Below are 15,477 nucleotides of genomic sequence, written 5' to 3'. Positions count from 1 at the left end.
TCATCGATTTTTATTTCCATTTTCTAGCAAATTTCCAGACCTAAACTTCGCCTCATATGTTCTCTATATTTACCAATGTGGCACACACCGTGAGCCTGGGTTACCTGTGGTTTTATCAGGGTATAAAGCTCATGCATGTGACGTTTTATCGGTGTTTTGATAGGCTGTTAGGCTCATGAATTTTTAATGAGTTTTTGAATAAAACAATCAGAGACCAAATCTAGTTTGGAGCGATTTCCTATCAACATGTATTTAGTCTTCTTGGCATCGAAATTTTGAGTCAGTTTGTTCACCGCGTTAAGCCATGTCTGAACTTTATCTAAATCAACCTTTAGTGTTGGTCCGGATGCATATGAGTGCAGAGATGTTGATCGAAAGCTCATTCTGTGCTCTTGAAATATGCCGTCGGATCGATATGCAGCCGAATCTTGCATTAATTACACATTATTTTTTAGAGCGAGTTTCAATCGAGTGTCGTAAAACCAAAACCAAAGTAATTACTTTGGCCAACCAAATAGGACGGAGACAATCCAGTAAACCAATCAAAACGCGAAGTAATTACAGGTAGCGGACACAAAGCGCAGGAAAAGGGCACGATTGGTTTTGGTTTCACTTCTGATTGGTTGAAAAAGTGGCGCGAGAACTTTTTGAACCAATCACTGAGTGAAGTAATGCAAAACCGAATCAATTCGCTAATTACTTTCGACACTCAATAGAAAATCGCTCTATAGCTAGTATTGTTAGTAATTGGTAAATTTCCCTAATCGGACAAATTTGATTCAATTTGTCCGGCTGGTTTAGTTTGATTGTTTTGAAAGTCAATGTAAGTTTTCGTTGGGTGTTTCAATATTATCACTTCTGCCTCTCCCGGCATCACTTAAGGAGACTACAATGTCTCGCAAGCGTTCAAAGGAGAGAATTTTACGGAATTCTCCGCGAAATTCGGCGTTCATGCCAGCATAAATGAAGGGGTTAATTGCATTGGAGAGATAGAGGAGAAACATACAGAAGAGTTCGACGTTTCGAGGCATCTTTGCTACGAGATGAAATCGGCGCAGAATAACAATGATCCAAAACGGAATCCAGCAAATCATAAATGCGAAGACGACTGCAAAGAGGGATTTGCTCAGCTTAATTTCGTGCGCACTGATGTTAGTATTTTTCCTATCTCTTGGTGACTTTCTTTGTTGGAGATTGTCTTTGAGAGATGCATCGCGAATTGCGTTGTGTTGACGAATCTTCTGAGCGACTTTAGTGTAGCTCACTATGGTCGCTATTAGCGGCATTAAGAAGAACAGTGTGAGAACAATGGCGTAATGAGCCGTCTTACCACTTTCGCTTAGGTGGGCTATGGAGCACTGGGCGTAACCCGGAACAAACTCGAAAGCCTGGAGTCCGGCCAAGCGAGGAACAACCGTGTAACAAGCCACAAATGTCCACGCGAACGCGAGCAAAACTCGTGATTTCTTAACTGGGAACAGTTTTTGGTATTGCCGATCCGATTTGCAGATTCTTACGTAACGATTAACGGCTGTTAAACCCATGGTTACAGGCGAAACATAGATAACAAACAGGCTGAAGAAGGCATGAAGTTGGCAAATTGCTCCACCGTAAATCCATTTGCCAGTAATCAACACTCCGGTACTGAAAGGCATGACCAAAACAGCGGAGAGCAAATCACTCACCGCTAGAGCGATGATGTACAAATTTGTCGTGGTACGAAGTCGCTTGTTTCTGTAAACCGAAATACAGACCAAGGTGTTTCCAATCAGAGACGAGCCATTCAGAATGATAAGCCACATAACTTCAAATACGATTATAAAAAGACTCCGCGAGCCTAAATCATTCGCCATTCTATCGATAAATTTGCAGTCTTTATCAAGAGCACAGTCAAATGTTTTTTAGTGAAACTTCAAGCAGGCGGTAAGTGTGCCGGAGAAGTTTGTTCGTCAGTCTCGCCTTTTCCAAAACATTGGTTTTCATGGCTGCGATACCAGCAAGCATTTCAATGTGATATTTGACCAAGTGTTATTGCTTGAAATAGTTGCAAGAAGTCCGATATCCGGCTACAGTACGTGCTAATCAAATCACTTTGAGTAATCGTAATCAGTGTATGCATAAACAAACCCTAAATCGATATTTACCCTCCATATCTATCACTTCATTTTTCGCGAATATGTTGATCAACCCAATTCTACATTTTAAGTAATCTCTTATTTTTGATCATAATTTGATCATATTCCAAGGGAATGCAGTCCATTTGAGAGGAATGAAGCACATCTGCCAACTTTAATGAGGTAGTCCAATCTCAAGACTTTCCAGCAGTTATTTGATAAAATCATATTTTGTCTGTAAAGAATGGAAATTAGTTTGGAGACTTTAGCCGTCACATTTTAGTTGATTCACAATGAAAAAAGTTTGACGAGTGCAACTGAAATTCTGATCACCGCTAAAGGCTATGATCTTATTCGATGCATGAGTCGGAGGAAGCAATATAAGACTTAATATAAGATTCTTATTTTCCCTGATCTTTGACATCACTGCTATAACTGGTAAATACTAGCTACTGCAGAAACGAAGCCAATTCTGGTCCCCTGGTACTATTGGATAAAAAAGTTAACGATAGATAAGACTCGCCTGAACCTTTGAAACTACCATGATTGAAAATCGAGATCCATGTGATTATTCTTTTAGCGATCCACCACTTTTAGGGAATTGTGAATATTGAAGGCAATTTAAATGGAATTCAATGACTCTTCCTCGATGAAGAGATCATTGGCGGCTATGTATAGCCGCAGACTGTTTTGGGTTAAACCAAGGGAAACATAGAGAGAAAAATAATTTTTCACTGATTCGGAAAACAGTAAAAACAGCCGTGAGTTGTGAACCTTTGAAACAGCCATGATTGAAAATCGAGATCCATGAGATGATTCTCTTAGCGATCCACCTTTTTGGGGAACTGAATATTAAAGGCGATTTAAATGAAATTCAATGACTCTTCCTCGATGAAGAGATCATTGGCGGCTGTCATTGGCCGCAGACTGTTTTGGGGGAAACCGTGGGGAACATAGAGAGGTAAATAATTGTTCACTGACGTTTCTACTCGATAGGAGAGAAAAAAAAGGGGGGAAAAGTGGGATTAAAGGAGCAGGGGGAATTTGAATACTATTATCTCTACACCACATGCGAATTTGCCAGCCTAAGATTTGGATTTTTGTTTTCTCATGTTTTACTTTTTTCGTGTTTGAGATCTACGACAATGAACTCTATTGCCATTCTTTCTCTATCTTTTTGGTGAAATTATAAACAAGTTTCAAAGTTCAGGATCGAAAGTTCTTATTTAGCACAGTCTTTCGATTCCGTTTGTACCAAGTAAGAGTTTTTGGCAAGATAAAATGACTTCATTACTACGTTTAGATAATCTTGCTGAATCTGCTCTTATGCAAACGCTTATTGAGATTTCTTAACGAGATTACAGTCTTTCTCAGAAAAATTGAGGCTGTATGTTGCCTTCTAAACAAACTTTATTATAAGGCGAATGGCAGAAATTGAAAGCAGCTTAATAATTCCAGGAACTAAGGCAAGTCATGACTCTGGTAATTTTCCCTCCATAAAACTATAAACATACCTTCCTTCACCTTTCATTTAGGTTGTTCCAATTGTAAAGTGGTTCAAATTGTTCTCAAAATTGTGGTTAACCTGTGGCATAAGGATTAGGCACGAGACTTCCCGCTTTGTTTTCTATATTCGGCACTAGTCTTCCCTCTTTCACGGAGACAACATGGCGGCATTGGGGAAGGTTTACCTTGTGACCTACAATATTGTCCTTACTATCGGGTATGTCAGTATTACTACGAATTGAACAATACTTAGACAATATAAAGTGTTGTTTTTTTGGTGAAAAGGAGGCTGATCAATGTGTGACTCCTTGGAGAAATCAAACCAAACCAAATCAAATGAAATAACTGCGTTGAGTGTTTGTCATGTTACACTCACGGTTTGTGGAGAGTGCCAAGCCGTCTTAAAGTTGATACAACGAATTGAGTGCTAAAATCGCAGACTCTCTATCCGTATGTGCATGGATACCTTTGAATAAATTGATCAAATTGAGAAGAAATCAATGATTCGAAAGTGTGAAATTTTATGAAAACAAGGTTAGACAGCTCAGAGTTAGTAGAGTGGACAGCTGCGATAGGTGCGCGCAAACGGAGTTTTGGCTAAGGTTTTTTCTCAGTTTTTTTTTGTTGAATTCTAAGTGACATACGCTGCTAATCTACTCCTAGATTAATTTTTTTCCTCATTTGCAAACAACAAACTTAACAGGCGAAATTGCTCGTCCAAATCGCTTGTTTACGTACGAAAGCAAAAATTGCGTCGACGTGCCGAGTTTGCTGGTCTCTCCCATGGGGAGAGGAAAGGGGCAATTTCTCGGTTTTAGACAAAATCTGGTATGTAGCCCATGGCCTACCCAGTTGGGTACCCCTAAGGGTTGCCCTCTGGTATTATAAAACTGAGGAATTTTGGGTGAGCAAGCAAGTTTGTTTACAGCTGATCACTAGTAGTGTATCAACTAGGAACACCACTAAATGAAATGAAATTTCATTAACTAAAGCAGAGAGCATCATACATTGCCTTAAGTACCCTTGTGTATTAAACCTCGTCAAGACAGTGCAGTCTTCTATTTTAGGTGGTCTGTTATCCTAGCCCTCTCTATTCAGCATTTAGTACAGAAGAAGAATCACATAGGGCTTTATGACTCCATTGAAAAACCACTGAAGATCTTTCAATCAGCAGCTATACTTGAGGTAATGTTTTTAAGCATGTTGAACATCTGAACCACACAACCGAAACCTTTAAGCCGTGAAAAATCAGATTTAGAGAACTAAGTCTAACTTAAGCCTTAAATTGGCACCATAGGAAGTACTAGAGGAGTTCATTAGGCTACATGGAGGTTGCGAAAGGATTGGTTTTGACCGTTGAATATTGCTGTTTAAAAGAACTTGCTTCCTTGTATTTGGTCAGTTCTCAAAACAGGGAATCACTGGAAATCAGCTTAACTATGCTCAGTTTAGGAGAATGAAGGGTAGAGTGAGCCTAAATTGAGCCTAGGGATAAAGTTACATCAGCTTGAATCGGGGTTAGATTTTGCCAGGTTATGTGTGGTTTGCACGAGAATAGAATTCTCATTAACATAATTAAGCCCCCCCCCCCTTTTGTGTTAACTTGTTTTAAACATACTTGGTTCACTGTATATTTCTTTCTTGTTTATCACAGGTGTTGCATTGCGCAGCAGGTGAGCATGGTAGCAGCAAAACTCTTATTAATTAATTTTTTATTATTTATTTTTCTTACTAGAGACTCTAGTAAGTAAAACTGGCTATATCACTGAGTGGCTTTTGGAGCTTAAGGGCTACAGTTTGTTTCTTGGTGATGTCGCTTTCCACTGATCCCACCCTTGGAACTGACATACAACGTCTGCTGTTCAACAAAGACTAGTGACTTTATTATTCCAATTTCATTATTATAAAAGGCTGCAATAAAACATTTTTAAACATGATTGCACTAAAAGCTTTAAAGGTTTAAAAACGAAGGTTGTTTTGACGTTATCATAACTTCATTATTAAGTCTAAAAAAGTAAAAAATGGAAATTGATAACAAATACTAAAGGTACAGTAGCTACATTAATACTACAAATTAAACAAAAACTTGACTTGATAACAACGTGAGGATAGCGTCAAGATGTCATCGCTTTTAAACTTTTTAGCTTTTATTATTTTTAAATTTAGAATATTTGATTGCAGTTTTTTTAATGAAATGTTTTTCAGAATCACTTCCTCTATATAAATTACATGTACAGTATTCCATTGCGTCAAATTACAACTACCATCATTTATTTTGTATTACTTTTGCTTAAAGCCTTCCTACCAAAGCTCCTGTTTAACAGATAGCTGAAGCAGTTGAAGTTAAAAGATTAATTTTATGAAATGAAGGTGATGTAAAATACTGTTTTCATTGTTGGACATATTTTTGTAGGTCTGGTTCCATCATCCGTTGTGATAACTGCATTTCAAGTAGCATCTAGACTCTTTGTAACATGGGCTATTGCACACAGTGTGCCACAGGTGGGCTGCGTTATCATCATCATCATCATTACCCATCATCACTGTTCAGGGAAGGAGAAAGATCTCATGGATATACCCACCACGAGTCCCTAGGTTAAACTCTCATTTTACAGATGAAGTTTAAGTGCCCATTTCAGTGATTAGATCTAAACTTTCGTTTGTCTTATTGCTATAGCAATATTTAGTTCTAGAAACTGACTTAGAATGGTGATCTTTTTAGGGTTATGGTTGGCGTGTATATCCATGAGATCCTTTCCCAGAGAAGCATGGCCAACGTGGCAGTGCAGAATGTGTTGGTTGGAGAGCAACAGATGGTCTTAACAATATTATGTGCCTACTGGTGCAAGGCAAAAGAATGATCATCACTGTTATTGCTTTATCACGTAAATTTGCCTCTTTTAAAATGAATGAAGAGCTAGGAATTGAAAAATAACCCTGTAGCTACAGTCCAGGGTTCTCTAGAAAATTTTTGGTAGAAGAAGAAATAATTTAAGTAGTCAGCAGTACCTTTTGTATGAAGGCACCTCTCATTGGGAGGGGGGGGGGGGTCTGGGGGACCTCCCCCTGGAAAAATTAAATTTTGGGGTGCTGAAAAGTGCATTTCAGTGCATTTTGAGCGAACAGAGAAAGCATTTTAGCCATGAGGATGGCACCTTTATTTACCCACATTTGCTTTACATCATGTTTCCATTACACATACTACATGTACATTAAGGTCAACTTTAAAACATCTCTTCTTGTACCTGAGTAATTTTCCTACCGACAGTAACTTAAGCAATGCATACTCTTAGAGTGGGTATTTCTGTTTAAAGCGAACAAAAAATATATGGACCAGTGTTTTTATTAAAGTGATTAACTTCAAGTGCTCACTGTAGCTCATACTTATATACAGACTGAGATAAAACTTTAAGGATTATATTCAAAAGAGATCGAAGCCGGGCGCCACTTTTCCGTGAAGGAAAACCTGTTGCTGGATTTTACATGATAGGCTCAGTGTTTTACGCTTACAGCAGTCACTGTGGTAATTTTTATTTCTGTTTCCTCTGTGAGATAAAAATTTATGTTATTGATACTACTAAAAACTGCAATTAAAGACAACGTCTTAAGCGTTAGCGCAGTCATGTTTTGGATGATTTGTACAATTTTTAGTTGTCTTCCACAAATGACGTATTTCACAGATCTTTGAAGCGGTTGAACTACAGCTTGAAGAATGCACTGTGCACAGCCAGTTCTCAAATAGGATGTTTATGTTTTTATTTATGCATTGTTCAGATATACTAGTTTGTTAACAAGAATTTACCTTGACGGCTTGCATCCAAACTACAAAGGATTACGGTAATTGAATTACGTGTGCACGACTAGTCCACATATTTGCTGCAGCTATAAATAGCGAAAACTTAAACTCAGACGGAAAGAAAAAGAAAACTTAACTTTTTCTGTGCCTTCTTTGGGTCATTTATTCCAGGCAGCGAACAGCGATTGTTGCTTTGTTCGCTTCATTTTTTTTCACGCTGGAGTGACAGATCGGTGAATGTTCCCGCTCCCAGGAAAATGAATATGATCTTCTTTTGATAGCTATATATTAAAACATGCCACTTCAAAAACCAGCCGGACATTATTGAAACGAATTTTATGGCTGCAAAGATTTTAGTGTGTTATTATTATTTTATTTTTTATCTTGTGGCTATCAATGATTTATTCATTCATCAAACAAACGTGCTGAGAAACAAATACGATGTATTTAGTATCCCACTTAAAAATATATACATGTATATTCTCTGTGAGTAGCTGGCGCTTCCGAGACCACTACATGTAGATGGCGATTTTCGCTGGTCGCCATAGCTTACAGAGAACACTGACAGACTGTAGAGGCAGCAAACCAAATTTAAGAATTTTTCCTACAAATCATATAAAAGACTTGTTATCAGACCTTAGAACCTTCAAAAGTGAGAACAATGTTGTTGCAATCGATGTTGATTTGTCAAGGCCAAAAATGCAGACAAAAACCTGAAACAAAAAAACTTGTCGAGTTTCATAACCATCTATTTGCGTTAATCAACCGGCCTAAACCTGCCATACTTAGTAGTTTACTCTGTCTAACGCCAGACGATTTTACTTGTCAATGGGGAACTCTCAGTCAATGGGTTAACTAGGTTCAAATACAGCAACTAGAGCAAACCTTATGTATTGGAACTCATTAATAATTAAAATTAATAGCCTTAATAGCCTTAGGTAATAGCCTAAGCGTTAATAATTAAAATTGATAGCCTTAATAAGCAAAGGAATGTTGCAAGCTAGTCCTCACTTTAAAAAAATGTCTTTTTTTGTTTGAACAGATCCATGACAGTCCAGGTGTGACTGCATTTGTTTTTGCTTGGTCCATCACAGAAGTCATCCGTTACTCTTTCTATGCATTTTCCTTGATCAACAGTCTTCCATATTTTCTTCAGTGGTGCAGGTAGGAACCATTACCTACATGTATTTCTTGCTGTTAACAATCATTCATTGGAGTGGAGGTGAACAGTGTTGGATATTTGCGGTGAGCGAAATACCCACAACCTTCACCAACACCGAGGTGAACAATAAGTAAATAAATATAAATATATACAGTATGAGCAGCATATCTGTGTCACATTTTGATTTATAAAGTAATTAGGATAGTACGGGCGCTCTCATTGGTTAATAGCTGTGTTTAGATAAGAGTATGGAACACGGCTGTGACATCACACGAATTTTGATTGGTTATGTATTGTGAGACGCACGTTTTGATTGGTTTGATTGGTTGGTAGGAAATACGAGAGTGTATCAAGAAAATCTGTTTCAATCTAGAAGTCAAAAGCCAGCATTTTCCTTCATTTGTCGAATTGTCCTTGAGAAATATTTTATAAAAGCAATAGAGGACTTTTTTCTGTCTTTCCATAGCCTCATCTAAACACTTAGGGGAGTTGGGAGAATTCTCAAGAGTTATGCGTCTCGGGTTTGCATAACTGTCTCGAATGCTCCCAACTCCCCCTCATGTTTAGATGAGGCTATGGAAACACGGAAAACGTCCTCTATTGCTTAACTGTATCACGTTTGTATATGGCCAAGGCCATATACAAATACAGGCCAAGATCTTACATGTAAAACAATTTCAATGATGGGATTCCATTTGGTTTCTCTACAGCTGATTGGTGGCAACCAGTATTTTATTAAACAACGTCAAGTTGTCTAATCAGAATGAGCAAACAACACTGCTCATTTGTCATATTGAAATGGTGTCTATGCTTTCTGGAGAATTTGTTGATTCCAGGCTGAAAAGTGTCGCACGAATAAGGAGATTTGTGATGGTTTTTCACTAGAACTATTCAAGTGAATCTCAGGGAAACAGACAAATGCTTTCTTCTTATTTAAAGAGAGAAGTGGTCCTCACACTTATGGTAACTTATCTGGACAAATTATTTAAGCAATTGTCTCTTGTAGACACTTGAAAAATTTCGGTGGCCGCAAGGGGATTGAAACCCATGACCTCTGGGATACAGTGAAAGCCACCTAAATTTTTCCGCTGTGTATAAGAGGCAATAGGCACTTTGCATGACCATGTCACGTGACCTTGTCAATCATAAAAGAAAAATGGTCCAGGTGTGTACAAGAGGCAATAGGCACTTTGCATGACCATGTCACGTGACCTTGTCAATCATAAAAAAAAAATGGTCCAGGTGTGTACAAGAGGCAATAGGCACTTTGCATGACCATGTCACGTGACCTTGTCAATCATAAAAAAAAAAAATGGTCCAGGTGTGTATAAGAGGCAATAGGCACTTTGCATGACCATGTCACGTGACCTTGTCAATCATAAAAAAAAAATGGTCCAGGTGTGTACAAGAGGCAATAGGCACTTTGCATGACCATGTCACGTGACCTTGTCAATCATAAAAAAAAAAAATGGTCCAGGTGTGTATAACAGGCAATAGGCACTTTGCATGACCATGTCACGTGACCTTGTCAATCATAAAAAAAAATGGTTGTGGTACAAAATAGATGCCAGAAATGGAAAGAGCATGGTGCAATTAATAAGAATGTCAATTTTGAGGCCACTGACGTTTTAGTGCGTGAATGCGATATTGCGTGCATGAAGGAGGGCGCTAAATCAGTCGGCCACAAAATCCCGTACATTTTAGAAAGATAGATTCATCTAAAAACGGAGTACGTTTTGTGTCGTGCAAGAACAAAGGGCTGTGAAGCTGGCGAATGATCTGCATTTTTAAAAAATTAGAAATAAAAAAGAAAGAAGAAAGGAAATGCAAATCATTTTCTAAAACATCCGTTCTGTTCTTTTGATCTTAACTATTCGAAAGTTGCATTTTTTTTTGAAGTTGCTTGAAGACTCATTGTTTAATATTTCGCTCGACAGGTACACCTTCTTTTATTTTCTTTATCCTATTGGAGTGACGGTAAGTGGTTATATAATGACCTTACAAACTACTGCCTACAAAATCTACAGAGCGATCAATGAATCTCTGAACAAAGGAGTGAAATGCCACTGCGATACAGGAGACATTCTGCATGCAAGAATCCTATGTCCTTGTTGACTGGGTCTAGCCAAGTGGGAGTTAATCATTTTGCGAGTTCGTAATTGAACTACTCTCCGATGACGGCATAAAGAAATTCCCTGTAGGGCAAAAACGATAGTCTGTGTTCAGTCAGTCTAGTGTTCAAATTTCTGCCGGAACACAGACGAGTGACGAGGAACGGTGACATCAAAAATAACATTGCTTTACTTAATTATGATATGACTCCTGGGTTCAAACCATTTACGAATTTATAATTTCACGTGTGAAATTATTATGTTGCCATGGCAACTTTTCGTACAGTGCCAAAATGGCGACTTATGAACGTAATTTGTCACCCATGATAGTACCGGTAATAGCTAATCAAATGGTATACTCGTGAAATTAGGGAATAATTTCACTTTCGTTTTGTCCAAAATCAAATAATTTCCCTCATCTCAAGGCTCGGGAAATTATTTGATTTTGTACAAAACGCGCGTGAAATTATTCCCTAATTTCGTTTGTCACCATTTGATTACCCATACTAATGCGCCCGTGGGAAGGATGGGAAACTAGTTTGCACTCTTAAGGAATGGAGTTCAAAGTGTTGGAGTGGCTTGTGAACTGGTTTGATTTGGTGGCTTTGATCTCGTGTGTTTTGGCTTGATTTACACCTTTCTCCCAAATTACTAAAGCACTTAAGCGCGCCTAAACAGAGTGTTTTCACTCGCGAGATCAGTAACCTGATCAGGAGCCTTCAATTCCCAGAGGATTGGTTTGGGATACCAACATGGCCGCCGTTCCTTTATTTAGGGACACCAATATGGCTGCCATGACGTCACGTGAAAGCACTCTATAAACTTAAGACTTCAATTAAGTGATTATGATGATCATTATTATGAATATTATTAATGATATCCTTTCTTTTGTTTGTCATCAAGGGTGAGCTGGTCACCATGTATTCATCTCTTCCCTATATGGTTAAATCTGGCATGTACAGCGTCCGCCTGCCGAATGCCTTCAATTTTGGATTTGATTTTCATCTCTTTACTATTGTCTTGATGCTGTCCTACATTCCAAGTAAGTAAACGTTTCTCTCTATCTTTCCTTTCAAAAAACAGTGTTAAGTTTGCACAAGATTGGAATAGCAGACTGACTTTGATGATGATCGGGATGATGATGATGATGACGACGAACGCGACGGCGACGGGTGACGACGAGTTGGAAAAGCGGGACAACGATGATGAATGATGGTTACAGTCGTGGTGACGACGACGACGACTACGACTACGATGAAGATGACGATGACGATGATAACTGTAATGTCGTTCGTTTCTCAGATCGGCTTCCGATTTTATGAACGTTCAGTCTACGAAAACAGCAGAAGGAATTTCAGTCGCGTGATGAGAAACAAAAGAAAATCTTTTCTCAAAACAGACTTCAATTCACGTAAAATTTAATAGAGCGACTCTCGTATGACCTTGAAAAATAAACGTAAAAACAGAACGTAAACAAAAATGCAAAACATTTAATTAGCTTATCGAGCAAAAACAAACGAGCGCGAATTTTCATTCGGATGCAAACAACATCATCTCTCCATGGAACCTTTTGGAAAGAGATTAACATTTTGCTTTGACGTCATTTGAAATGCAGTAATGTGATTGGGCAATTGAACTGTGTACTGCCCATATTAGGAGTTTCCTTGGCGGGAATGAGGAAAAGCTTGTCAAACATTGGTCCTTTTTCAAGGTCATACGAAAGTGGCTCTACCATCAACGAACTAGCTAGGGACCACCAGTATGGTCATCATGATAAAACAAAAGATAACACACACATTCCCGCTAAATCTGTCAAATCCGCCATTTCCTTCCCCCGAAGGAGGTTATGCTTTTTGTTATTTTGTCATGTTTTTACATCTTAGTACTTTGTTGACACTGCACATTTCAACTAATGTCAGCTAACTTGGGTGGATATTGCGAAGGGTGAGACTGAAACGCAAACACCAATATATAGGAGAGCGCACTGGATATTAAGTGATATTTAATCATTTTATATCCAGCAAGCCCGAGTAGAATAATTGTTTTATTAAAATCTCCAGGATCAACAATTCCTCCGTGTATTGTTGACTAAAGCATCGATTTCTGTCTAGGTCAAAAACGGCTTTTGTAGGCCATTTTTTCTCAGAGCTGCAAAAATGTTTTCAGCTTTCTTTATTGCTGACGCGTTTCTTGACCGTATTAGGTACTGCAGGTATATGTACTGATAGCCTGTGTCCGGCGAGCCACTGAAAATGCTGGAAATCTGAAGTCCGTGCACGGGGAGCACCATAGTCAAAAAAATATCCATCAGAAAAATTTGGGGTTTTGGTTATGACGTCATCGTACGACCGTTCGTCCGTCCGTCCGTACATTCAACTTTTCAAGTATTAAAATACAAGTCAATACGCGAAATGTCGCACTGCTGGAACTCGCGTCTTTTGGCGGGAAGTTTGCTACTGCGTTTTAGTAAAACAAGAAGCAATTTTAAGGACAACCAAAAAGACAGCCAAGTATGTTTTTAATATGTCGTACAACGAAGAAATCCTTGGGGAAGAGGGAAAGAAAGAAAAACAGTATTATTAGCAGGCGCCGAGTGAACGATGCTCAAGAGAGCGGCTGAGAGCACGAGAAAACAGGTGAAATATTAGTGACAAACGACGAGAAAGAAGTTAAGAAAGAGTCGAAACTGAAAGAGACGAAACTTAATATAGTGACGAGCAGCGGAAGACAGAGCATGCAAGCACCAGCACGAGAAAACAGGTCGAATAATGGTGACGAAAACGGTGAAAAGAGCAAAAAATAACACGGAAAAATAGATTAATTGAAATTAGACAAATGTGAAGGCCGGACTGGTCATATGGTAAGCAGACTAGCTGTAAAAATATCTGAAAACAAAATAATAAATAAATAATAATTAAGGAGCTCCGCTTTTAGGCTTGCCTAAATATTCATATTGTGCTGAAACATTTTCTTACTATAGCTGGATACTAGTATATATACTAGTTATTTCTACTTTTTCACCGTAAATTCTGTGAATGCCTGTCAATCCACGTTCGTTTTAGGAATCGCTTGATAGATTTTTGTGTTTGCTGTGGATTTTGTTTTTTTGAACATAACGGGAACAAAACTCTGATGGATGTTACGGATTGTAGGGATTTTATGACAACAAGAATTGTATCCAATTTTTCTGAAACTTCATCCATTACAATCTGTCAATTGTGTCCACCTTGTTCATTTCACTGTCGAACTCTCGTGAGTAATTGGTATAAAACTACAGAAAATGAATTTTACTGCCGTAACAGCCTCTTTAAAAAACGAGTTTCCAATAAGCCGTTTGCATCATTTGCTTTGGTAATCGACCACCATCATACATTAATTCTTCCCTCTCTCCTTTTGAACCGTGATGATGGTGGGCTTTTAGGTGACACCTGTTTACACTTCATTAGTAAGAAATGGCGCTAATTAGTGAGCGTATAAAGGACTCTTGTAACAGCTTTATATCACCCGTGAATGAAAAAAGACACTACGCAGGAAAGTCGAAATGCCGGGTCTTGAATTGTTACCTTTAAGTTGCATTCATTTTAAGCCGGACTGGCGTGAGACTATGTTTATTTCTTTGTAATATTTCTCTTTTCGTTTCAGTTTTCCCACAGCTTTACTTTCACATGATTCGTCAGAGGAGGAAGGTGATTGGAGGCAAAACCAAACGTGAATGAGGCTAGTAATGAAGTGACGAAGGGTTGTATGCTGTTGACAAATGTTACATTTGGGTACAGAGTTAATCACAAAAGCGGAATGGCTAATTGATTAATGCTGAATAGAGACTTACGGGAAGGTTTTCTCAAATTGACAAAAGAGGCATTTGGAAGACAGATTGATCGATTGATTGACTGACCGTTTGATTGATTGATTGAAGACTTAGGAGATGATTAGTGGAGTTTTTTCGTTGGCATCTGCACTGTGTGCGGCGAAAGCGAAGCAATGAATTGATTGGACACATGGATGAATGAAAGAAATTAAAGAAAGTATCTTTGAGGATCACTGCTATCTTACACATACTTACGTTTTCTGTCTAGCTATGCAAGTAATTAAATGCACGGCCAATTTTGATGCCGAACCAGGAAAGTGTCCCCTCGAGTCTAAGTATTTACTGCATATTTCCAACGATCAGGTAAATGTCAGGGTTAGTCGTTATTTAAATGGTCACCGGAAATGCTTCTTTGTTTCTTAACTTGAGAAGCAGGGATGGGGATGGGGATTGTATCCCCGTCGGGATACATTTGAATTTGATCAGGGCCACGTGACAAAGAATCAACCAATCACAGTGCTCAAAGTCTAGGTATATAACAAGTATCATTATTATTCAACTCATTGTGACAATGTCCAAAGATGGTCATAGCGCGCTCAAATATTCGTCGTGCGTACTCAACGTATATCCTGCGATATACGTAATTTTGTGTGTTGCGGAGAAAAATGGTAGTTTTCCCAGCGTTTTTTTCCCAGCGTTTTTTTCCCAACAAATGTAGAAAGTTGTGCCTTGTCATCAATGTGTTGAATAATAAAACAATTATCCTGCTCAATCTTGCGGAATCTCGCCTGATTTTAGACAAGTCGAGCAACGGCTAAGTATCAGGCGATATTCCGCGCGATTTCGCAAACCACTTTGTTTATTTGCAAGTGTAGCCAGGAAACTGAATCAGGGACTACCTGTCCGGAGCAAAATTCAACGAGTGGTCAGAAGGCGTCTTGAACCCGGGATCTCGAGATCTCAATGCAAGCGCCCTTACC

At 38.6% G+C, this 15,477-nt stretch overlaps 2 protein-coding genes across 2 annotated transcripts in view; one reads left to right on the top strand and one right to left on the bottom strand.

The window, feature by feature from the left end:
• LOC138004589 (octopamine receptor beta-1R-like) overlaps positions 1–2,420 on the bottom strand; it is an 11,669-nt gene extending 9,249 nt beyond the window's left edge. The window contains exon 1 of the mRNA XM_068851141.1: positions 825–2,420. Coding sequence (XP_068707242.1) covers positions 825–1,853 — 1,029 coding nt within the window. The 5' untranslated portion in view covers positions 1,854–2,420. The remainder of the gene's footprint in view (positions 1–824) is intronic.
• A 1,259-nt stretch (positions 2,421–3,679) lies between these two features.
• Positions 3,680–14,727, top strand: LOC138003373 (very-long-chain (3R)-3-hydroxyacyl-CoA dehydratase 2-like). The gene is made up of 8 exons (XM_068849413.1): positions 3,680–3,837; positions 4,688–4,805; positions 5,275–5,293; positions 6,034–6,122; positions 8,459–8,580; positions 10,516–10,555; positions 11,593–11,731; positions 14,332–14,727. Exons 1-8 carry the CDS (start codon positions 3,782–3,784, stop codon positions 14,403–14,405), a joined length of 657 nt encoding a protein of 218 aa, XP_068705514.1. The 5' UTR covers positions 3,680–3,781; the 3' UTR covers positions 14,406–14,727.
• The last annotated feature ends 750 nt before the right edge of the window (positions 14,728–15,477 follow it).

The sequence above is a fragment of the Montipora foliosa genome, chromosome 5, assembly GCF_036669935.1.
Source record: "Montipora foliosa isolate CH-2021 chromosome 5, ASM3666993v2, whole genome shotgun sequence".
Classification (NCBI taxonomy): Eukaryota; Metazoa; Cnidaria; class Anthozoa; order Scleractinia; family Acroporidae; genus Montipora; species Montipora foliosa.
This window is presented reverse-complemented; position numbering and strand designations above follow the sequence as displayed.

What these genes read in the sequence shown, in the direction of transcription:
- LOC138003373 (XM_068849413.1), top strand. Translation starts at nt 3,782, where the DNA reads ATGGCGGCATTGGGGAAGGTTTACCTTGTGACCTACAATATTGTCCTT. An exon ending in TATTTTCTTCAGTGGTGCAG is followed by an intron (nt 8,581 to 10,515) that starts GTAGGAACCATT and finishes TTCGCTCGACAG; the next exon opens with GTACACCTTCTTTTATTTTC. An exon ending in TTTATCCTATTGGAGTGACG is followed by an intron (nt 10,556 to 11,592) that starts GTAAGTGGTTAT and finishes TTTGTCATCAAG; the next exon opens with GGTGAGCTGGTCACCATGTA.